Raw genomic sequence first — 24758 nt, 5'->3', positions numbered from 1 at the left:
ACCTTCAGGGATCTGTGGACATTCACTCCAAGGTCTCTCACTTCCTCTACACCTCTCGGTATTCTCCCATTAATCATGTATTCCTTTGTCTTGTTTGTCCTCCCCAAATGCATCACCTCACACTTCTCCGGACTGAAGTCCATTTGCCACTTTTCTACCCATCTGACCAGTCCATTGATATCTTCCTGCAGTCTACAGCTATCCTCCTCACTATCTTTGTGTCGCCTGCAAACTTCTTGATCATGCCTCCTACATTTACGTCCAAATTGTTAATACATACCACAAAAAGCAGGGGACCCAGTACCGAGCCCTGCGGAATGCCACTGGAAACAGCCCTCCAGTCACAGAAACACCTGTCAACAATTACCCTCTGTTTCCTGCCACAGAACCAATTTTGTATCCACCTTGCTGCATTTCCCTGGATCCTATGGGCTTTTACTTTTTTTAACCAGTCTGCCATGTGGGTCCTTGTCAAAAGCCTTGCTAAAATCCAAAATCAAAGTGGTCTTTCTCGAATCCTGCATGTTGCTGAATTCTACAACAGGTCAGCATTATGTGATCAAATGCAGTGATCGTGCCATCTCTTACACTACTGCTTTCAGATATTAAAACTAACGAGGTCACATAAATATAAAGCAGGCTGTGGCCCCCCGCTGTTACATTTTACATCCACCTTCTCTTTTGGGGGAAGTCCTTGTTAAACTTAATCATAGCTGTAATTTTATCACCCCTGGACCATATCATTTTAAAACAGAGTACCTTTGAACTGTAATTTCTTAAAGATTTTGTTATCAATATGGACAGCTTTAAGTTAAGATTTTAAAAATGATGCTGGATATTTGTGTTATATCTACCTTTAGGAACATAGAAAAGGACAGCACGAAGAAAACTCCGGCTACCTAGCAATGACTCCCTCAAATATATCCGCAATTCTCCATGCTTCCCCACACTATCTTCTCTGTGGCCTTTCTGGGCAACACAAAGTTCTAACTCAAGTAGTTAAATGAAAACATGATCCTACACTTCCCTCTTCTCAGATCAAGCCCACGTCCCTTGATTCTCAAGTATTTGTTTCTTTATCTGTTAACAGATGATGTTGTAATATATGGTCCTGTTGACTGACAAGGAAGAAGAAGCAAACGCGTTAAAGAGAATATAAGAAATTGCTTGTAGTTATTACATAGCGCCTTTACCACCTCAGCACCCCCCAACACCAAAGTATTTTACAGGCAATTAAGTACTTTCAAAGCATAGTCACTGATGTAATGTTGCAAGTCGCAGCTAATATATGCACAGCAAGATCCCACAAACACACCAATGAAATAAATGATCAGATCACCCGTTTTAGGCATGGACGTGGGGGAGTATTCCTCTGCTCTTCTTCTGAAAGTGCCTTGGGATATTTAATGTGAACATGTTGGGGGGTGGGTGCGTGGGGCGGTGGTGGCTGGTAGTGATGGGGGGACCTTGGTTTAACGTCTCATCCAAAAGACAGCTACTCCAACAGTGCAGCACTCCTTCAGTACTGCACTGGAGTAACAATTCTGCCTCGGAGGCCAGAGTATTATCATTGAGCCAATGCTGCTGCTCTTGGTTGGAGCGCTCTTGCTTTGTGGATACAGCAAGAAACTTTACTGTTATTACAATAAATGATTTCTATGATCCTATTAATCAAAATTTGAAATAAACGCAGAAATCTTAGTAACACCCAGACTGGTGAAAGAGTTTTCACTCACTGACTAACCTGCTACGCATTTCTGCTTTATTCCGTCTGCACCCATAGCGACCTAGGTGACAATGTAGATTTATTCCTCCCCTGGACTTTTTTTTTGTCAACGATTACTTGTTGGCTATTTTCGGCGACAGATTCACTTATAAATTCTTTTAAAAAATAAAAACCTTGTTAAATTTCAGTGGAAATCTTGAATCTAAAGAAATGGTATGTCCCTAATTTGAATAATTCGCACGGTGAGTAGTGTACACTAAATCTCCAGATGCCGTGTTAGTACACGTGGATTGAGGAATTCACAACCGTGGTGTTTTTATTCCAACCAAGTGAAAACAAGCTCAGACTGGGTTCCGCCCAAGGGTCAGAGTTCTTCAAATGCTAATCTTACCCGTCTACCCTTGCAGATGCTGCCTGAGCTGTGGAGTATTTCCCGCATTTTCTGTTTTAGTTCAGGTTGGATCATTGTCTTTGTTCATTCTGCCAATGCATCCATTACAATTAACTTTGAAATGCAACGATTAATTAATCGTTTTATAACGATACATTTTAAAATAAATGAGATTCAGGGCAAAATTGGACAGAATGCGGGGAATTTCTGCAGCTGCCCAGCATGACTATAAGCGTAAGCGTTGAGTGAGGGTCCACAGCACCTTTTAAAGGGGGGGGGGGGGGGGTGGGGGTGGTGGTAATCCCTTAAACATTAAAGTAAAGGAAGAAATAAGGTTATGAGGATCAGTGAGATAGTTTTGTATTACTTTAGCAAAGAACAACACAGACACGATGGGCAGAATGGCCTCCTTCTGCCCTGTAAGCTCACTTGTAAATTAAAAGGCAGACATGCAGGTTTCCAATGCACACCAGGAGGGTTTCCTGGGAACAAGTCATCAGCAGCATCATTCAACTGAGCAAAACCTCTCCGTCCAGTTATCTCAATGAAGGAGACAAGATCCTCGACATTCACCAGACATCAACTTCCTCACAAATCCACCACCAATCACCGAATTCATTAAAGTTCGGAGATACCCACACAACTGTATTTTAAAACCAATGTATTTGCTTGTTAGAAATTGTCTACATTTACCTCTCTGCTGTCCAGTCCAAACAGGAGAACAAATAACAACAACGTGCATTTATATAGCGCCTTGAGAACGCACTAAAACTCCAAAGGCGTTTCACTGGAGTATTATCAAACAAAATTTGACACCGAGCCACATAAGCAGATATTAGAGCAGATGGCCAAAGACTTGGTCATAGAAGTATATTTTACTGAGTGCCTGAAAGGAAGAAAGTGTGATGTAGAGAGGTTTAGGGAAGGAATTTCAGAGCTTAAGTCCCGGCCTGCTGAAGGCATGGCCGCTAATGATGGCACCATTCACACGAGGCCAGAAAAAAGCAAATCCTTTGCATGAATGAGAACTTCAGGAAATACGGTGAAACGATTTCCAACAAAAGTAGTTCAATATTAAGACACCCTCCCATGGCCTCTGATAGATAACCTCAGATCATGTTCGTGTTCAGCTGAAATCAAAACCTTTCCTATGTAATGATTCAGGATTCATTCAACTCCACATCAAAGTTACCAACATAAAACGATCCCAGCACCCCATCAGTTTGCATGAGAATTTTTATATAATCTGAATAACTCCCAACACATTTTTAATAAACATCTGCTGCCAGACTTGTGCTGATTTCTGTGAATTACACAAAGATTGTTTCCAACAACGAAAATAACCTTTAAAAAATAAAAACAAAAAGTGCTGGAAATACTCAGCAGGTCTGGCAGCATCTGTGAAGAGAAACGAAGTTAACGTTTCAGGTCTGTGACCTTTCCTCAGAACTTGATATAAGATAAATGTAGAGGCAGATTCAGATTAAAGACCTTCAGAAAAACACATCTGTCACGTTAAGAGTTAAGAGTAAGGTGTTAATGAAGAATCGGGATATTCAAAGCCAGGTTCTCAATGTGGACAGTTTTTCTAACCCATGGATCTGTAAGAAATTAAATGAAAACCAACGCTGTTTATCTCCCAGATATATTGAATGGGGAGAAAGTCCCAGTCTATCTCTCAGACACTGCAGTCTAGCATCAGTCTTACCATTATTATTCGCTTTCTTTTTGCCACGCGTAATCGGGTACTTGTAACGATAGATTTTGCGGCCTTTTGTAGTCGGAGGCGGCGAAGTCGTTTTCAGTCTCTCTGGAACTGAAAGGAACAGCGTTTTGTGAGCATTATGTTCTAGTGTGTGTTATATCCAAGCGCCTTGTGTCAAATAAAAGCGAACAACTCGTAACCAGCAACGCAGGGACCCTGGGGGGTTATCTATATCAGATCTAACGTTATCAAATTACGACAAATCCAATTCCGAAGAAGGGTCACTGACCCGAAACGTTAACTCTGCTTCTCTTTCCACAGATGCTGCCAGACCTGCTGAGTGAATCCAGCATTTCTTGTTTTTGTTTCAGATTTCCAGCATCCGCAGTATTTTGCTTTTATTTTGGAATTTTGTCCTTCATTGCTAAAGGGATTGAGTTTAAAAGCAGAGAGGTTATGTTGCAGCTGTATAAAGTACTGGTGAGGCTGCACCTGGAGTACTGTGTGCAGTTTTGGTCTCCTTACTTGAGAAAGGATATACTGGCACTGGAGAGGGTGCAGAGGAGGTTCACTAGGTTGATTCCGGAGTTGAGGGGGTTGGCTTATGAGGAGAGACTGAGTAGATTGGGATTATATTCATTGGAGTTCAGAAGAATGAGGGGGGATCTTATAGAAACATATAAAATCATGAAGGGGATAGATAAGATACAAGTAGAGAGGATGTTTCCACTGGCAGGTGAAGCTAGGACAAGAGGGCATAGCCTCAAGATTAGAGGGAGCAGATTTAGGACTGAATTAAGAAGGAACTTCTTCACCCAGAGGGTTGTTAATCTATGGAATTCCTTGCCCAGTGAAGTAGTTGACGCTTCTTCAGTAAACGTCTTTAAAGCTAAGGTAGATATCTTTTTGAACAATAAAGGAATTAAGGGATACGGTGGGAGCGCGGGTAAGTGGATCTGAGTCCACGAAACGATCAACCATGATCTTATTGAATGGCGGAGCAGGCTTGAGGGGCCGGACGGCCTACTCCTGCTCCTAGCTCTTATGATCTTATGAAACAATAATTCAGGACAAAATTATTTGTCACATGGACAAATGCGGGTTAATTAAGGAAAACCAGCACGGATTTGTTAAGGGAAAATCGTTTTTGACTGACTTGCTGGAGTTTTTTGAAGAGGTAACTGAGAGGGTTGATGAGGGCAATTCTGTTGATGTGGCGTACAAGGACTTCCAAAAGGCATTTGATATAGTGCCACACACCAGGCTTGTAAGCAAAGTTATAGCTCATAGAATAAAAGGGACAATAGCAACATGAATACAGAATTGGCTGTGTGACAGGAAACAGAGAGTAGCGGTTAACAGATGTTTTTCTGGCTGGAGGAATGTTTGTAGCGGAGTTCCCCAGGGTCAGTGTGGGGAAGCTTGCTCTTCCTGATATATCTTAATGGGCACAATTTCAAAATTTGCAGACGATACAAAACTTGGAAGTATTGTGAATTGTGAGGAGGATAGTGTAGAACTTCAAAAGGACATAGACAAGTTGGTGGAATGGGCAGACAACGGGCAGATGAAGTTCAGCGCGGAGAAATAAACTCTAAAGTGGGTGCAGGCGCAGAGGGACCTAGGTGTATATGTGCATAAGCCATTGAAGGTTGCAGGGCAGGTTGAGAGTGCGGTTAATAAAGCATACAGTATCCTTCATACAGGTTATGTTGAACTTGTATAAACCTCAGCTGGAGTATTGCATCCAGTTCTGGGTGCCGTGCTTTAAGAAAGATGTGAAGACACTGGAGCGAATACAGAAAAGATTCACAAGAATGGTTCCAGGGATGAGGAACTTTAGTTATGGAGATAGATTGGAGAGGTTAGGACTGTTTTCCTTGGAGAAGAGAAGGCTGAGAAGTGATTTGATAGAAGTATTCAAAATCATGAAGGGTCTGGACAGAATAGATAAGGAGAAACTGTTCCCACTTGTAAATGTATTGAGAACTAGAGGACACAGTTTGAAAGTAATTGGCAACAGAAGCAATAGTGAAATGAGAAAAATGTTTTTTATGCAGCGAGAGGTTAAGGTCTGGAATGCATTGCCTGAGAGGGTGGTGCAGGCAGGTTCAATCAGGGCATTCAAAATAGAATTAGACTGTTATCTGAAAAGGAAGAATATACAGGGTCACAGGGAGAAGGCAGGGGAGTGGCAGTAGGTGAATTGCTCATTCAGAGAGCTAGTGCAGACACGGTGGGATGAATGGCCTCCTTCTGTGCTGTAACAATTCTGTGATTCAGCTATGAGCTAGTTGAATGGGGCAGGGGCCAAAATGGCCTACTCCCGCTCTGATGTTCCTATGTATTGGGAGTCTCAGCTGTCATTTCGTTATGGTTATTTTTATCTGCAGTTGGAAGAGACTGCCGCAACTTCCGCTTCCAAAAAATGCCGTCATTTGTATGTGTGAGATATTTAGGGCGGAGGGGGTATCTTTACATTTATTTTCTATTATATTTAAGGTGATGCAAATTTGAGGATGCTTCACTACACCAAGTGCTTTCACATCTGGAACTTGCACCAGCGTGTAGACATGGTCTCCCTCTCGCAGTAGGAATTTTATCTCTCACTCCAACCCGTGCCTTACAGTCTTTATGATTTCCTGACGCAATTTTTTTTTTTAACGAACAATTCATATTTCTATTTCTGATGAAGGGTCACAGACCTGAAACGTTAACGCTGCTTCTCTCTCCACAGATGCTGCCTGACCTGCTGACTATTTCCAGCACTTTCTGTTTTTATTTCAGATTTCCAGCATCGGCGGTATTTTGCTTTTAATTCATATTTCTATCTCTTTTGTTGCACTCAAAGTGATCACAAAACCAGATTTCGGAAGAAATGTCCGATTAGGTCTGTGTAAGATGGGGAGAGACAGTGCTTATTGTTAAACCAGAGACTTATAGTCTTGATCTGACTCTCATATTTGCTCTAAGACACATTGGTTACGGATCGTTTGACGAGGTTATATACCTCGGTGCAAAAACGAAAGCAATTGTTTGCAGTGCTGACAGTCTGCGGGCGGTCATCTGCTGCGGCTTGTAAAGCGGCACAAAGACGAAGCAGAGCCGGGCGGGTGTTTACTGCAAGGTTTAATATCACAAGAGATACATTCAAATCATTTCAGGTTAGCCAAAAGTCCAGAATCGACAAGCGCCAAGGGCGAACAGCCTGGTATATGGCTAAAGACAGGATTTCTCAGGTTTATCAGAAACGAACTAGTAAAAGGCATTTAAAAGCTTATCAAATAATTCATAAACTTTGATATAGGCTCTGAAAGAATGCGGAAATTCCAGTATTTCATACCATATGTTCACAATAAAAAGGCATATTTAAAATCAAATCCTAACTCACGACCTGAATTGTTCTTCTCTACACTTTCCCCCCTCCCCACCCATTGCTAATTCCAGCAGAGTCTTTATGAAGATGATAACAGATTGGCTGTGAACAGAACCTTAGCCTTGTCCCACACACACGGTCTGAAATCCCAATCGTAAACACCCTCCCCGGGATTAGTACAACAGCCGGAAAGTAATTTAAAGCGAACATTTAGCCTTTGGTACAATAAAGCTACAGCACCACCCGTCCCCTCCCCCCCTCCCTCACCCCCATGTAATCCCTCCTACCCTTTAAAGAGTGAAAGGTGGAGGGCGATTTCTTCTTCCATCTAAAAGGCGGAGATCACATTTTGTAATTAGATTAGATTAGAGATACAGCACTGAAACAGGCCCTTCGGCCCACCGAGTCTGTGCCGAACATCAACCACCCACTTATACTAATCCTACACTATTCCCATATTCCTACCAAACATCCCCACCTGTTCTTATATTTCCCTACCACCTACCTATACTAGTGACAATTTATAATGGCCAATTTACCTATCAACCTGCAAGTCTTTTGGCTTGTGGGAGGAAACCAGAGCACCCGGAGAAAACCCACGCAGACACAGGGAGAACTTGCAAACTCCACACAGGCAGTACCCGGAATCGAACCCGGGTCCCTGGAGCTGTGAGGCTGCGGTGCTAACCACTGCGCCACTGTGCCGCCCTAGTCACTTATTATTCGGGTGGTGAGAGACGAGATCACGAAGTCTGATTTGTGGATTCCCCCCCCCCCCCCCCCCTTGATGAAGGGATGGAATGATCTGACATCCCAGAGTGATCCTGGAATTCCACAAGCGTTACCTGCTCCACACTCTAACACCAAGAGGTGAAATAGATTTTTGCATTTCAACCAGGGATTTCGGAAAAGTATGAAATATGAAACAATTGAAAATCAAATTACAGCTTCTCACTCCATGACTGAACTCTTTGTCGGACACAGAAATGCCCAGGAAAAAGAAATTCCTCTTTACATCGGTCACGAAACCACAGTTCAGTCATGAAACACAGGGAAGGATATTAGCACCTGTCAGCTAGAGCAATGTTACGTCAACTAAAACGCGGTTCAAGTAGACATTGAACAAAATGTGAAGGCCAGCTGAAAGACAATCCGTTCTAAGGTCATCATTCCTGTGTTGGCTCCTTTGTTTCTCTGAAGTGTAGAGCTGGATTCCAGGATTCAGCGTTGAATCCGCACGTTTTCAGAAATTAACCTGAAGTAGGGAAGATGTTAAGTTTTTGGTCAATGCATTCGCGAAAAAACATGTGAGCTAAGAAACCTGTATCCGAGGCACAGTAGGGTGTAACAGACCCTAACCCCAATCCTTTTAGGTGACTCCTAATTTCTAGGACAGATAGCAGAACTTTACTGCTAATTTCAAGAGCGATTTATTTCACCATTCAGAGGTGAGTGGATAAAGATGCTACAGTTAAACAGACTTGTAGCTCCTCATAGGGACATAGAAAGGGCGGGGCTTATAGGGGGATGGTAGGATAGTGGTAATGTTACCGAATTAGTAATCCACAGGCCTGGGCTAATGTTCAGGTGACATGAGTTCATGTTTAGAGATACAGCACTGAAACAGGCCCTTCGGCCCACCGAGTCTGTGCCGACCATCAACCACCCATTTATACTAATCCTACACTAATCCCATATTCCTACCACATCCCCACCTGTCCCTATATTTCCCTACCACCTACCTATACTAGGGGCAATTTATAATGGCCAATTTACCTACCAACCTGCAAGTCATTTGGCTTGTGGGAGGAAACCGGAGCACCCGGAGGAAACCCACGCAGATACAGGGAGAACTTGCAAACTCCACACAGGCAGTACCCGGAATTGAACCCGGGTCGCTGGAGCTGTGAGGCTGCAGTGCTAACCACTGTGCCACTGTGTCAAATCCCCCCAAGGCAGCTAGGAGGATTTAAATATAATTAATAAATCTGGAATACAGCTAATCTTTACTAATGATGATCATAGAAACTACTGGATTGTTGTAATAACCCATCTGGTTCACTAACATCCTTCAGGGAAGGAAATCTGCTGTTTTTACTCAGCCTGGCCGACATGTGACTCATAAAAGCCCTCTGAAATAGCCAAGCAAGCCACTGTGTATCAAACCACAATGAAAAAAATTTAATATAACTGGATGGACCGCCCGGCATTGACTGAGGCACTGGAAATGACCCTGCAAAGTCTTCATGAACATCTGGAGACTTGTGCCAAAATTGGGAGAGCTGACCCATGGTCTAGTCAAGCAACAGCCTGATATAGTCATACTCACTGAATCATATCTTACAGCCAATGTCCCAGACTCCTCCATCGCCATCCCTGGATATGTCCTGCCCCAATGGCAGGACTGATCCACCAGAAGTGGTGGCACAGTGGTATACAGTCAGGATGGAGTGGGCCTGGGAGTCCTCAACATTGACTCCGGACCCTATCAAGTCCAACATGTACAAGGAAACCTCATGTTGATTACCATTGGCTGCCCTCAGTATTCCTCTACATTGAGCACCACTTGGAAGAAGCACCGAGGGTCACAAGGGTACAGAATGTACTCTGGTTGGGAGTCTTTTATATCCATCACCAAAAGTGGCTCAATAGCAACACTACTGACTGAGCTGGCCAAGTCCTGAAGGACATATCTCCTAGACTGGGCCCCTTTTAAAATTCTTTCATGGGATGTGAGCATTGCTGATAAGGCCAGCATTTGTTGCCATCCCTAATTGCCCCTGAACCACTGCAGTCCATCTGGTGTAGGTACACCCACAGTGCTGTTAGGGAGAGAGTTCCAGATTTTTGACCCAGCAACAGTGAAGGAACAGTGATGTAGTTCCAAGTCAAGATGGCGTGTGGTTTGGAGGGGAATTTCTGGTGGTGGCGTTCCCATGTGTCTGCTGCTCTTGTCCTTCTAGGTGGAAGAGGTCATGGGATTGAAAAATGCTGTCGAAGGAGGTTTGATGCCACTGTATGCCGGTGGTGGGGGGGGAATTATGTTTAAGGTGGTGGATGGGGTGCCGATCAAGTGACCTGCTTTGTCCTGGGTGGTTTTGAGCTTCTTGAGTGTTGTTAGAGCTGCACCCATCCAGGCAAGTGGAGAGTATTCCATCACACTCCTAATTTGTGCATTATAGATGGTGGACAGGCTTTGGGGAGTCAAGAGGTGAGTTACTTGCTGCAGAATTTCCAGCCTCTGACCTGCATTTGTAGCCACAGTATTTATATGGCTGGTCCAGTTAAGTTTCTGGTCAATGGTAACCCCAGGATGTTGATGGTGGGGATGCAGTGATGATAATGCCATTAAAGGTCAATGGGAGATGGTTAGATTCTCTCTTGTTGGAGATGGTCATTGTCTGGCGCTTGTGTGGCAGGTGGTGAGAGGACCAACACAAAGGAAAAACGTACATGACCTCATCCTCACCAATCTACCTGTCAAAGATGCATCTGTCCATAACAGTATTGGTAGTGACTAATGCACAGTCCTGTGGAGACAATTCCCATCTTCACACTGCGGGCATCCTCCATTATGTTGTGTGGGACTACCACCATGCTAAATGGGATAGATTCAGAACAGATAAAAATGGGGCCTCCCTGAGACTTTGTGGGCCATCAGCAGCAGCAGAATTGTATTCAACCACAATCTGTAACCTCCTGGCCTGGCACATCCCTTACTCTAGCATTACCATCAAGCCAGGGGATCAACCCAGGTTCAATGAGGACTGTAGGAGAGCATGCCTGGAGCAGCACCAGGCATACCTAAACATGAGGTGTCAACCTGGTGAAGCTACATCACTGAACTAAATGCATGCTAAACAGTTGAAGCAGCATGTTATAGACAGAGCTAAGTGATTTCACAACCAATGGATCAGATCAAAGATCTGCAGTTCTGCCACATCTAGTCATGACTGATAGTGGACAATTTACCGAGTAACTGGAGGAGGAGGCTTCTCAATGATGTCTGTGTAAAAGAGAAGGCTGAAACATTTGCAACCACCTTCAGTCAGAAGTGCCAGGTGGATGATCCATCTCAGCCTCCTCCTGAGGTCTCCAGCATCACAGATGCTGTCTTCAGTCAATTTGATTCACTCCATGTGATATCAAGAAATGGCTGAAGGCACTGGATACAGCAAAGACTATTGACCCTGACAATATCCAAGCTGTAGTGCTTAAAACTTGTGCTCCAGGACTAGCCGCACCCCTAGCCAAGCTGTTCCAATACAGCTGCAACACTGGCAACCACCCGACAATGTGGAAAATTGCCCAGATATGTCCTGTCCACAAAAAGTGGGATAAATCCAATACGGCCAATTACCACCCACCAGTCTGCTCTCAATCATCAGCAATATGATGGAAGGTGACGTCGACAGTGCTATCAAGTGGCACTTACACAGCAATAGCCTTTTCACCAATGGTCAGTTTGGGTCAGGGCCACCCGGCTCCAGACCTCATTATAGCCTTGGTCCAAACATGGTTAAAAATGCTGATTTCTGGAGGTGAAGTGCGAGTGACTGCCCTTGACATCAAGCATTTAACTGAGTGTGGCATCAAGGAGCCCTAGCAAAACTGGAGTCAATGGGAATCGGGGAAAAACTCTCCACTGGTTGGAGTTTTACCTAGCACAAAGGAAGATGGTTGTGGTTGTTGGAGCCTAACATCTAAGCCCCAGGAGATCGTTGCAGGAGTTCCTCAGGGTAGTGTCCTAGGCCCAACCATCTTCAGCTGCTTCATCAATGACCTTCCTTCAATCATAAGGTAAGAAGTGGGGATATTCGCTGATGATTGTACAGTGCTCAATCCCATTCATGACTCCTCAGATACTGAAACAATCTGTGCCCGCATGTAGCAAGACCTAGATGACAATTAGACTTGAGCTGATAAGTGGCAAGCTACATTCCCACCACACACATGCCAGCAACGATTGCCTCCAACAAGACAGAATCTAACCATCTCCCCTTGACATTCAATGGCATTACCATTGCTGATTCACCACCATCAACATCCAAGGGGCTGGGGGGCGGGGGGTGCGCGGGCACAGGGGTATCATTGACCAGAAACTTAACTGGATCAGCCATATAAGTACTGTGGGTAGAGGCTGGGAATTCTGCAGTGTGTAATTCACCTCCTGACTCCCAAAGCCTAACAACCATCTGCAATTCACAAGTAAGGAGTGTGATGGATACTCTCCACTTGCTTGGACGAGTGCACCACTGACACTCAGAAGCTCAACACCATTCAGGACAAAGCAACCTGCTTGATCAGCACCCCATCAGACACCTTAAACATTCACTCCTTCCAACACCGGCATACAGTGACAGCAGTATGTGCCATCTGCAAGAAACTCACAAAGGTTCCTTCAATTGCACCTTTCAAACCTATGAACTTTACCACCTAGAAGGACAAGGGCAGCAGGCACATGGGAATAGCATCATGTGCAAGTTCCCCTCCAAGTCACACACCATCCCGCCTTGGAACAATATCACCGTTCCTTCACTATTGCTGGGTCAAAATCCTGGAACTCCCTCCCTAACAGCACTGTGGTTGTATCTACCCCACATAGCCACCAGGAATTCAAGAAGGCAGCTCACCAGCACCTTCTCTAGGGCAATAAAGGATAGGCAATAAATGCTGGCCATGACGGTGATGGTCTAATCGCATGAATGAATAATTAAAACAAAATTCTGGACCAACAAAGAACAGGGTCCATCTACCTTCCTGGTATTTGCATAACACAATGATAATGGACGTTGACTAATCATAGCAATTAATCTCTATCAGTTCGTCTACAAAAGATCCAGATATGACATGAGGAATTCCCCATTAAGTTGTAACAATTGCGTATTCATTTGAGTAGACCAGATTTGCAAGTTGCAAGAATAGATATAAATAGTTACGTACACTCAAATTTACTAAACCAAGAAACATCATAAATTCGCTGCTATTCCTACATCTATCAGCCACAATTTATAAAGCTCACCTTTCATAACCAGAATAGTCAAACTAAACACAAAAACGCTTTTAAAAATCCCCTATTGAATAATGAGCTGCTGCTTTGAGATTTATTTGCAAAGTAGCACAAGCAGCACAGATGAAAAGTATAGCATAGGTTAACCATACCAGAAATATTAAACTTATCAAAGAATGATTGTGAAATAATATTACTGCAACTGAGAACAAAATTGGGTAGGGTGGAAAGCCAGTATTGCACCCAATCCAGTCATTTCCTGACAGACAAGTGAGATTTATCTTGGTCCCAATAGTTAGTTTATGGGACACTATTTTCCTGTCTCTCAGTTTCAGAGTTTTTGATCATTAAAAGTTGATGCTTATAGCTTTATAATCTTTAAGCCAATTATTTTTTTCCTGGTATTTTCTACCTTCCTTCCTTGGAAGTCCTGATTTCCACTGGGCTACAGTTCCACAGGCACCAGGCCTCCTACAGTATCTTATCCTGGAGCGATTCTTCATGTGTGAATCTAGATAGTCAGGATTGGCAGGTCAGACCACACCTCTGCCATTGTAACTTTATCCATTTCCACCCTATCTCCAGAACTTGAAGGGTAGACTTCTCAAACATACTCCTTTTTAATGTTCGGAACTCCTGCCTATACTAGACTCCAATTTGTCTAACGCTCTGCCACCCACAACCTATCCTGCACTATGTCCCACTCATCCATCACTGCTGTCCTTGCTGACCTCCATTTACTCCATATCTCCCAATATACCGAATTCAAAATTCTTGTCAGTATTTAAAAATTCTCTATTGGACTTTTGTAATCTCTTCCAGACCTATACCTAGTTTACATCCTATGGCCCTCTGACTTTGAACTCTTGTATGCCACCCTTCCCCAGCATTGTTACTTGGCGGCAGAGTATTTAGTTGTCTAGGTGCCATCTCTGGAACTCCCTCCCCAAATCTCTTTCCCTTCACCCTTAAAAGCCTCCTCAAAATCTATCTTTTTGACTAAACATTTAATTACTTCTCCTGATTGTCATGCAGTGAAAAACCTTGGGACATTTTATGACATAAAAAAGCACTATACAAATTAAAGTTATTATTGGGATGTTCTGGTCTGTATGACTCATTACTAAATAATCCCAAAATTTAACATATGGTGCTGTACCCATAGCTCATCTGTGCAACATTAAGAACATACTTGCACTATATTCATTGACATGGTTCTTTACCTTCATTGAAGTACAGTACTTACTTGTTAATGGTATCTATTTGTTGGTCTGCTAACCTCTTCAGGTATTGGTCTGAATAAATAATGAATAAAGAATGTTAAGTAAAAAACAATTTTCTTTTTCTTGAAAATATTATAGTTTTTTAACTGACTTTAGGCAGTAATATGTTCCTTGCCTACAAAAAAAAACTAAATTGCAAAACATTGGTGATGCACAGTAAGATAGGCATAGTAAAGAAAAATTGTCAGATGAATTTGGAGGCTAACTTATTTCATGTATTTTAAATACATGCATCACATTTAAATAAGTGATTTTCTGAAAACTGAATGAAGTGTTGATACAGGTCAATCCCTGAAATACAATAATATCAGAACAAATTGTTTTACAGAGAGTATCATTGCTGTGCATTTAAAATATTGTTCACATTCCAGGGTCGAATCCTGGTTGACTCAATATTCTCTGATGTGACTTATATTAGTTTACGTAATACAAAACTTGAAAGACACATTTAAAACTAAACTGATCCTTTACATAACCACTAAAATAACTCCTCACAGCTGTGCTCAAATTTGTTATTTGTTAAATGATTAAATATTGGTGCACTAGTATGATTTATATTTAGATAGAACAGTATAGTAAGTGTTTTCTGCACTATTGAGTAAATTTGGGTGTAGACTGAATTAATCTTATATAGTTTTCAGTTTATAAAAATGTGAACTCAAATGAAGGAATCATCTTGGTTAGTATAAACTTACTGGAAATGTGTTGTTCTTCAGTTGGTATTTTTGCAAATCAAAATAGAGCCAATCGAAGTGTGTTTGAGAATATTTGTGAAAATAATATTAATCCTGCTTTTTGTTTTCTTTGTTAATGCACCACAGATGTCTTCTGGTCTCTGCCAAGACTATTCTTTAGTGCACTGCTAAAAGACTTGCAACAGCAGTTTAGCAATAGAATATGAACTTGAGAATGTCTGGAACAAGAAAAGCCCAATCAGCCTATCAAGCCTGCTCTTAGTATAAATTTGATTAATTTGACCATCTGAGGGAAAGTTTTGGACAAATATAATCTGATCCCCAAAGACAATCAAGCAAAATTCCTGAATATTTATTCATTTGAACATTTCTATAATCCAGTCATGATTTACCACCTTCTGTAGGCACACTTTCTCAGCTCTTGACTTCAGCAATACATTCCATGGAGTATTTGATTATCTTAATCTGTATGTATCCCTATAACCTTTCATTCCCAACCAAATATGGCCTAATCCATGAACTCCCTCCCCTTGTAGAGAGGTGCCTTCCTTCTATTTTTTTTACACATCACATCCAGAACCTCAGAACTGATAGATTGTTAAAAATTGTTCCCTTCCAAGTAAAATACTAAGAACTAGGTAATGCTCAAAGGTTTAAGATTTTGAGCAAGTGAACAATGAAAAATTGTTGCTGCTATAATTGTGCACCTGGCAACCTTTGACCTTTATCATGGTGTCATGCAAAGCATTCACCATTTCTTAGTAAGTAAACAATAGTAATCTGGGACACAATGGATAGACTGGTCCAGATATGGTTTCATACATGGTTAGGGTTAAGCAGTGGAGTTGTGAGCATGAATGAATATTTTGGAGTTTTGTTTGATTATTTTTGGAATAGACAGCAGTATGTAGCATGTTCCCTCCAAAGTTTAAATGGGATTGACACAGGATAAATTGGATGGTATGTGGTTTATGGAATGATGAACCAAATGCTGTTCTTGTTCTGTGCATTTTTGTGCTCTTAAAATAAATCTAAAGATAGGAAAGAATGATTACTTTACTGAGGGCTCAGACTATGCTATACTCTTCAGTTAGATTTATCTGTGCTAATACCACTTTCCTGCCCTTTCTCCATATCCTTCCCCCCGCCCCCTTCTGGAATACATATCCAACTGCCTTTTGAACAATTGGCAAAGCATTTATTGTAATAATCTGTTGTGTGAAAACATTTTCTTTAGCTTTTCTCATTGTTCTTGATAATCCTGTGTCTTTACTCCTATGTTACCAACTAGCCAATGAAAGCAATTTTTCATTTTTAATTCCCTCAAAATATGTATAATAATAAAAATCTCTATTAGATTCTTCTTTTAACCTTGTCAGCTCCAGTTAGAAAGGCACAAATTTTCAAACCTTTCTTCATAATTGTGGCCTTTCATTATTGATAACATTCTAGTGAATCTTCACTATAATCTTTCAGTGTTTCTGATATCCTTCCTACAACTGGATGCCCAAAACTGCAGAGACTCCAAACTACAGCCAAACCAATGTCTTAACATTTTCTTGTTTGTATATTCAAAGCCCTCATAAATAAAATCTAGCAAATCCACTTTTAAAGGTTATTGTATCTGTATCCAAGATTTCTTTGTTTCTCCCCTTTGTTAAGAGTTCTGCAGGTATTGTTCTTTTTTCCTAAAATGTGCTACTTCACATTGCATTAGTGGAGGATATTTTTTTCCAGGGAATTTGAAGCTACTTTTTAAGATTCCTTTTTACACCAATGTGGTGTAGTGAGGGAGCTCTCATAACTGTAAACCAAGTAAGACATTTTCCTTAATGAAAACAGGAAATGGTGGAAATTATCAGCAAGTCAAACAGCATCTGTGGGGAGAGAAAGAGTTAATGTGTCAAGTATATGTAATGTGTCAAGTCAATGCCATTTAATCAGACACTCTTCAGCCTGAGCTCTGTATAAATTTTAATTTAAAAAAATATTTATTTATTTATGGGATGTGGGCGTCATCATCTCCATTATCCATCTTCAGTTGCCCTTGAGTAAGTGGTGGTGAGCCACCTTCTTGAACTGTTGCTATCCATGTGGTATCCTGTTAGGTATGGAGTTCCAAGATTTTGACCCAGTGCTGATGAAGGAATGTTGATATATTTCCAGGTCAGGAAGGTGCATGACTTGGAGAGGAATTTGCAGGTGGTGTGTTCCCACGTGCCTGCTGCCCTTGACCTTCTAGGCAGTAGAAGCTGTGGGATTGGAAGATGCTGCCATAGAAGCCTTAGTGAGTTGCTGAAGAGCATCTTGTAGATGGTGCACACTGCAGCCACCTTGTGCCCATGCTGGAGGGGGTGAATGTTTAAGGTGTTGGATGGGTGCTGATAAAACAGGACCTGCATGCTTCCCCACTTCCTGTATCTTTATCCTGTTGACAAAAAGACTTATGGTACAAACTCCTAGTCTTGCCTATTCTATCCAAGACCTCAAAACAACTCCTCATCCCCTTGCAACTTCTCTTCTTACAAACTTGAAGTGTTTAAATACCATACCTGTCGTCCCTTAACTACTAGTTCTTCATTGGTGGAATTTTTTGATGAGGTAACAGAAATTGGATGAGGGCAGTGCAGTTGACAATGTGTATATGGGCTTTCAAAAAGGAGTTTGATAAAGTACTACTTTATTTGCTTTTTAGCAAATGTTAAAGCCCGTGAGATAAAAGGGGCAGTAGCAGCATGGATACAAAATTGACTAAGGGACAGAAAACAGAGGATTGATTTTTGGACTGGAGGGAGATATACAGTGGAGTTTCTCAAACTCAGTACTAGGGTGACGGATTGCTGTTTTTGAAATATATTAATGACTTAGACTTGGGGATACATGGCACAAAATTTGAAAGTGACAGGAAACTTGTAAGTGTAAACAGCGAGGAAGATGGTAATGACTTGGAGAGGATGAAAGAATGGGCAGACACATGGCAGATGAAATTCAATGCGGAAAGGCGTGAGGTAGGAAGAATGAGGAAAGACAATGCATGCGAAATGGAATGATTTTCGAGGCTCTGCAAGAGAAGAAAACATGGGGGTGATTGTGCACAAAGCTTTGTAAATGGCAGGACAGCTTAACAAAGCAGTGAAAAAATCAGATGAGATTCTGGGCTTTATAAATAGAGCCATAGAGTACAAAAAACCGGGAAGTTATGCTAAGCCTATATAAAACAATAGTTCGTCCCCAGCTGGACTATTTTTTGCAATGTTCAGGCTTGGCCTGATAAGTGGCAAGTAACATTCGTGTCACACAACTGCCAGGCAATGACCATCTCCAACAAGAGAGAATCTAACAATCTCCTCTTAAGATTCAATGGCATTACCATCGCTGAATCCCCCACCATCAACATCCTGGGGGTTACCAGAAGCATTACCATTGACCAGAAGCAGAACTAGACCAGCAATATAAATACTGTGACTACAAGAGCAGGGTAAAGGCTGGGAATACTGAGTAACTCATCACCTGACTCCCCAAAGCCTGTCTACCATCTACAAGGCACAAGTCAGGAGTTTGATGGAATATTCTTCACTTGCCTGGATGAGTGCAGCGCCAACAACACTCAAGAAGTTCGACACCATCCAAGGACAAAGCAGCCCACTTGATTGGCACCCCATCCATCATCTTCAACATTCACTCCCTCCACCACTGATGCACAGTGGCAGCAGTGTGCAACACATATGAACTTTGTCTACTTAACAACAGTCATTACACTTCAAAGTGATTCATAATCCTGAAACATTGAGATATTTCTGGGATATGTGACTAGGTGCTCGGCTTTGTCTCGTTTCGAACCTGAATGTCTTTTTTGAACGAACCAAATGTCATACCCACCTCTTTCTGAATTGATGCTGACAGCGTCTCCGACGTGGTCCTAGAAAACAGAAGCACCTTAGTTTGTGTGCATTTCAACCATACTGATTTAGAAAGTTAAAACTCCATGTATTAGAAGAAAGAGAGAGAAGAATGTGAACGATATACTTCTGCAATAAACGGTGGAGACGATTATCAGTGCTAACAACAACAGAAAGGCAGCGCCCGTCAGAGGAGCCCAGATGATCATGTGGCAAGACATTTTATCGTCCTTGATCGCTAAAATATATAAAAACAGGAAACATATATAATTAATTTATTACGTGAATGTCAAGACAAATGTATTGAAAATTTACACTTGTGGCTAATTCAAACGATTTTTTTGAGACAAAATTAAAATGTATTTCAATAAATCGAATATGCATTGGGAATTGTCCAACTTTTAATATTCAACATCTAAAATTATAAAATATGTAGCACAGGCAGGATATATCTAAATATGCACATTTAGAAGGAGAACAATGTAGAGAATCCGAAGTAGAATATATACAACAAACACATTTTATATTTTGCTTTCGGCTGTGAGCAAAAATCACCCGGAGCAATTATATAACTACACATATTAAAGCAACCAAAAAACAGCAAATCTAACGGGAAAGCTCACACTTTCTCACTATTACCCTGATAAAGCAACTGCTGTTGATGATTTAGCACAGAAACCTTTGTAATAATTTCCTGCACCATTTAGAAACGTTTTAACCCCCCCTCCCCAATAATCTATGATTTCGATTAAAGTTTTATATTTAAAATCGCTCCCTTTAAACCTCTAAGTATTTAATTATGTCAGACAGGGAAATCCGATCAGACTGGAATTCAGTTGCTCGTTACTGCGTGTGGTGTGCAGATCTTGTCATTTGTGTTAAAAGGATGGCAAAGCTCACACCTCTCAAATGTAACAACGTTTTCTTGTCTTGAAGCGGAGCAGGCAGTTGCAGTATTAAAATATTAGGACGATGTTTATGTTCTGTTTATTATCTGGAAGACTTCTCCCTACTTTGCTGAAACACGACTTGCTGACCGAAGTTTCCGAAGGACCAGGCGCCAGGATATATGGATATACTGACCAGGGAGACACTTTACTGTCAGTCCCTATATTCCTATCACCTCTCTCGGTTGGAATCAAACCTCCCTCCCCCCACCCCTGGGGGTGAAAATGCCGGTCAGGCTTGGAATTCCGCTCAGCTTTACCCTTAGCGCGCTGCTCCGGGTAAACCGGAGACTTAACGAATTTGGCTCCACGGTCACGCCGAGATCCCGAGGGTTAGCGACGAAGGTTGTGCTGACAAATCGCCGATTTCTATCACTTCCTGTGCATAGGGCGCCGCCAGCAAAAGCCCAAACTTAAATTCATATACGGCTATTTTGGGGAAATCATAAACCCCTTTAAAATAAACTTAGACACTTGGTTAAAATGCCTCCCGTAGGAAGCTTACACCAGTTTTAACCAAGTAGATTGTGAAGCGCTGCTTCACAAACCACTGACCACCTCCAGGCGCGTATCCATTGTCTCTCGAGATAAGGAGGCCCAAAAGAAAGAAGAAGATTTCAATCAAATCTTCAATTAACATATAAAGGAAGGCAAACAACCCAAGCGTTCTTCAGCCCCAGCCCATACACATTGGGTGAGGCTATGGATTGAAATGGTAAAGCCATTTGTATAGAACAGTGTTACCCATTTCCCATAGAGAGAATCTCCGCTCCTACTTCGCCAGTAAGTTATTGAATATTGATGCTAACGCGGGGGGTAAGAATGACTGTGATCCTTCTAAGTAGCAACATGCTGACTGGGTTTGAGAGGATTTCCTCTACCCGCTGCAGCGCGCATTCCCCAAGATGATGTCAGATTTGGCAAGCTAGAGTTGTGATGAGGGATTTGGGATACTTGGAGAGAGAAGGTTAGACGGAATGTATCGGTATTAAAAAATGTTGCTAGAATAACGAGGGAGAAACTAGTTTCTCTGGTTGGCAAGTCGGTGTAGAAGGCCGTCGGTTCGAGAAGGCGGCAGGGCAATGGAGGTCGGGCATTAAATGCCAACGACACCCACATCCCACGAATGAATAAGAAAATAAAAATGTTACTAAGAGTGAAGCAGTTGGGGGAAATCTCTTTCCTCAGTGGTTGTTGGGAATGTTTTGTCACAGAGAATGCTTCAGACATGCGTCGTTGCATATTTTAGGGTAAATTGATTTTTAAAAAAGTGAAACTGAAGATACAGGGTCCCGGAGAGTGTAAAAATGAGGCAGTGGAATTAATTTTGGGCTGCTCTGGGAAAGAACAAGCCTAGCCATGATGGTCCGAATGACCTCCTCCTCCAACTTCTATGGTTCTAACAATCTACATAGGAATCTTCACAAAGACATTTAGGATGGCGCGGGACATAGCAATCACAGTATCATAATAACTGGAACATGAATTTTGCCTCCGGAGAGGTTTTAATATGAATTAATATGACCGAGGGATTCAGTGTGATGAAAGCCTGGTTTGTACCTCTTTTAGTCGAATGGCACTGAGTCGTCTCTTTGTTCTCCGGTGTGGTTGATTTTGCTTTCGTTGTAATGGGGATGGTCGTTGGCTTTGGTGTGCTTTTAGGTTCTGCATTTATTTAATAAGTAAATTAAAAAAGGTACATAAAATTAACAATGTGATAGTTAGTGAAAAATAAATATAGAGGTTGAGTTAATTTATACCACCTATTCAATATGTGTGAAATATTAAGTATTAAGGGTATAATTTAATGGATTAAAAAGGACACGGTTTTGTTTTTTACTCAATGACATTTTCCCCAGATCTTCACTGACCTTCTAGTTTCAAATCGATGGTTTTTCCAAATATCATGGCCATGTTCTTCACCATGAGACAATAGTAGTTCCCCGAATCTTCCGTCATGACATTTTTAACCATCAGAGAAACTTTCCTGAATGACTTTGTAGCTTTATATTTCGTGATATTGTCAGGTTTTATTTTACCCGCGCCAGTTACATACAGCAGGAATACCGGACCCGAACTTTTCCCCTGCCGGAACCAATAGATTCCCTCGTCTGCTTTCAGTGAGCAGTCCAAGGGAATGTCCTGGCCTTTCTTCACCACTCTTAGCGAGGGAGCCTGTTCAGCGATGGCTGCGAAGCATACAAACATTAACATTAGCGAGTCCTCGTGTGGAGTTTTTGGATGAAAAGCAACGAATCCGTCACCGTGAGACTCACACTGTAAAGCACGAAGCATGTTAATATCAAGCGTTACCAAGTTGATGTAAACTGACCATCTTTCACACTTGCTCTGTTCCCAGGCCAGCGTTGAAATCCCATCCCCACATAATTTATCAACGAATGGAATTTTCCAGGGTAATGCAATAGAATCATCCAGAACAGGAGGACGTTCCACCCTTTAAAAGAGCTGTCCAAATAATCCCACTGCTTTGCTCTAAACCCACAGTCCTGCAAGTCTTTTCCCTTTCAGGAACTCCTTTGCAACAAGATGCAGGGAAATTAGCGGATAGTCTAAATCTAACAAAATATAGCTAACCCACTGAAATCTCGAATTACAGTAACGGCACGAATCGATGTAAAGACAATTGCTTTTGTTTGTGAAGCCGCGGTTGTAATCTGCCGCCCGTCTCCTGCCAGTTCGAAATTTATGTATTTTCCTACCCCCTCTTTAAGATAGTCAAATTATCATAATCTTTGCGAGACGAATAAGAGAAGGCAAAATATTGAGCATTATTACTTACTTGTCAGGCGGATGACGAGGAGGAATCCGAGAAGTTTCATGGTGTTCCGGTGGATGGGGGGCACCTGTTACAAGGCGATGTTACCAAGGCGGGGAACAGATCCCTCACTGCAGCAACCGGTGACTGCACTGCCTCAGGACGTGAGGTCACTGCCTCTGTAGGCGTTTAGATATGTTCTAACGAGTGAAAGACCCTCCATGAACACCGAGAGAAAAGTTCAACATCGCAATACCTTGAACTGACTGGATCTCAAACGCCAGCGTTGTTTGCTCGTTTTATACTTTCAGGTGTAACTAATACATTAACTATTGATCGACACCAAATACTTATTTCTGTTACGTTGTCACAACAACAAAGAAAAACTAGAAAAACACATTTAAGCATACGCTAAATCGATGCTTTTTTCAACAAAAAAAAGGTATTTGTACAAATCTAAACTCACCTCAAAGAGTATAAGATTCGTGGACTTGGAACAGACAAAATATCTCTGAAAACCTGATTTAGATTGACTATGTATCTGTGAGTCCCCAATACCACCTAAAATGGTGTAGTGCTTGAGTTGTATTATTTGAATGGGGTATTGCTTGAATTATAACTCGTTTCGTTTGGCTGACAGTCGTTGTTTGCATTATCAACGTACTTGTACAAGTTCAGATGAATCGACACGTGTGCAATGTGTGGTCTTTGTTTCAACATTTGGGCATTACCTTAAATGGAAATTTAATCACAATTTCCGGGGTTAACTGAAATTACTTACCGAATACAAGGGCCTAATACACGGCAGATAATTGCAGCAATGTTCATTGGGTTTACAGGGATGACACTAGAAATGCTTGGCTGGGTTGACTGACAGGGTCTCTTCTGAAAAAAAGGCTGAGGGGGTGAGCTAATAGAGGTCTTTAAAATTATGAAAGATTTTGATAGGGTGGATACAGGGAGAATGCTTCCTCTTGCAGGCTAGAGCATAACTAGAGGCCATCAATATAAAATAGCCACCAAGACATCCAATAGGGAATTCAGAAGAAACTTCTTTACCCAAAGAATGGTGAGAATGTGGAACTTGTTAACATGGGCAGTGGTTGAAACAAATAGTATAGATGCATTTTAGGGTAGGGTATGCAAGCATAGGGAGAAGGAAATAGAGGACTACCATGATAGATTTAGATGAGGCAAGATGGGAGGACGCTCAAGTGGAGCATAAACACTGGCATGGATTAGCTCGGCTGAATGGCCTGTTTCTGTGCCATGTACAATTTTTTTTGATTAAATAGTAATATTCGATATTTTTGTTTAACAACAAGCTGCTGATTTAACAACTAACCCAGCAAACAAATGCGAATTCAGGGTACACCATCAACTTGAGAACATTCAAACAAACATATATCATATGATAGTTACAATACTGTGGGAAATAAAAGGATTTCCACATGTACGCAAAATCTATTACAGGAAAAAATGATGTTTTGCTTTAATACGTTATTCATGATTCCTAATAGTTGACCTTAATATGTGTAGAAGCTTCACGTTTAACTGTGAAATGGAATCAAAGGCTAGCGCTTGCAAACCAGTTTCCAGGTTCAGTGAACCTTCCAAGAGAGATTTTACCTTGGTTATTTGGTCCACGCACATTCCACAAACAAGCGCAGAAGAATAAAACTTGTATTAATTATGCATGGGAATTCAACCTATTCGCTATTTCCTCACATGTTCGCAATAAGACACTTAACTCTTATTAGCGAGAGACAGCATGGTTTTGTGAAGGGGAGGTCGTGTCTTACGAATTTGATTGAGTTTTTTGAGGAAGTGACGAAGATGATTGATGAGGGAAGGGTGGTGGATGTTGTCTATGTGGACTTTAGTAAAGCCTTTGACAAGGTCCTGCATGGCAAACTGGTGCAAAAGGTGAAGTCACACGGGATCAGAGGG

General features: G+C 41.7%; 1 protein-coding gene across 1 annotated transcript; it reads right to left on the bottom strand.

Annotated features, from left to right (window-relative positions):
- Positions 1-6934: 6934 nt before the first annotated feature.
- On the bottom strand, positions 6935-23433 carry LOC137368863 (T-cell surface glycoprotein CD8 alpha chain-like). Its single transcript, XM_068029074.1, has 8 exons — positions 23275-23433; positions 22833-23008; positions 21904-22221; positions 21593-21697; positions 19213-19323; positions 19066-19105; positions 14455-14503; positions 6935-8453 (listed from the first exon to the last, which is right to left on the bottom strand). The coding sequence occupies exons 2-7, from the start codon at positions 22870-22872 to the stop codon at positions 14458-14460; spliced, it is 660 nt and encodes a 219-aa protein (XP_067885175.1). The 5' UTR covers positions 22873-23008; positions 23275-23433; the 3' UTR covers positions 6935-8453; positions 14455-14457.
- Positions 23434-24758: the final 1325 nt, after the last annotated feature.

Source organism: Heterodontus francisci, chromosome 1 (assembly GCF_036365525.1).
Source record: "Heterodontus francisci isolate sHetFra1 chromosome 1, sHetFra1.hap1, whole genome shotgun sequence".
NCBI classification, from domain to species: Eukaryota; Metazoa; Chordata; class Chondrichthyes; order Heterodontiformes; family Heterodontidae; genus Heterodontus; species Heterodontus francisci.
This window is presented reverse-complemented; position numbering and strand designations above follow the sequence as displayed.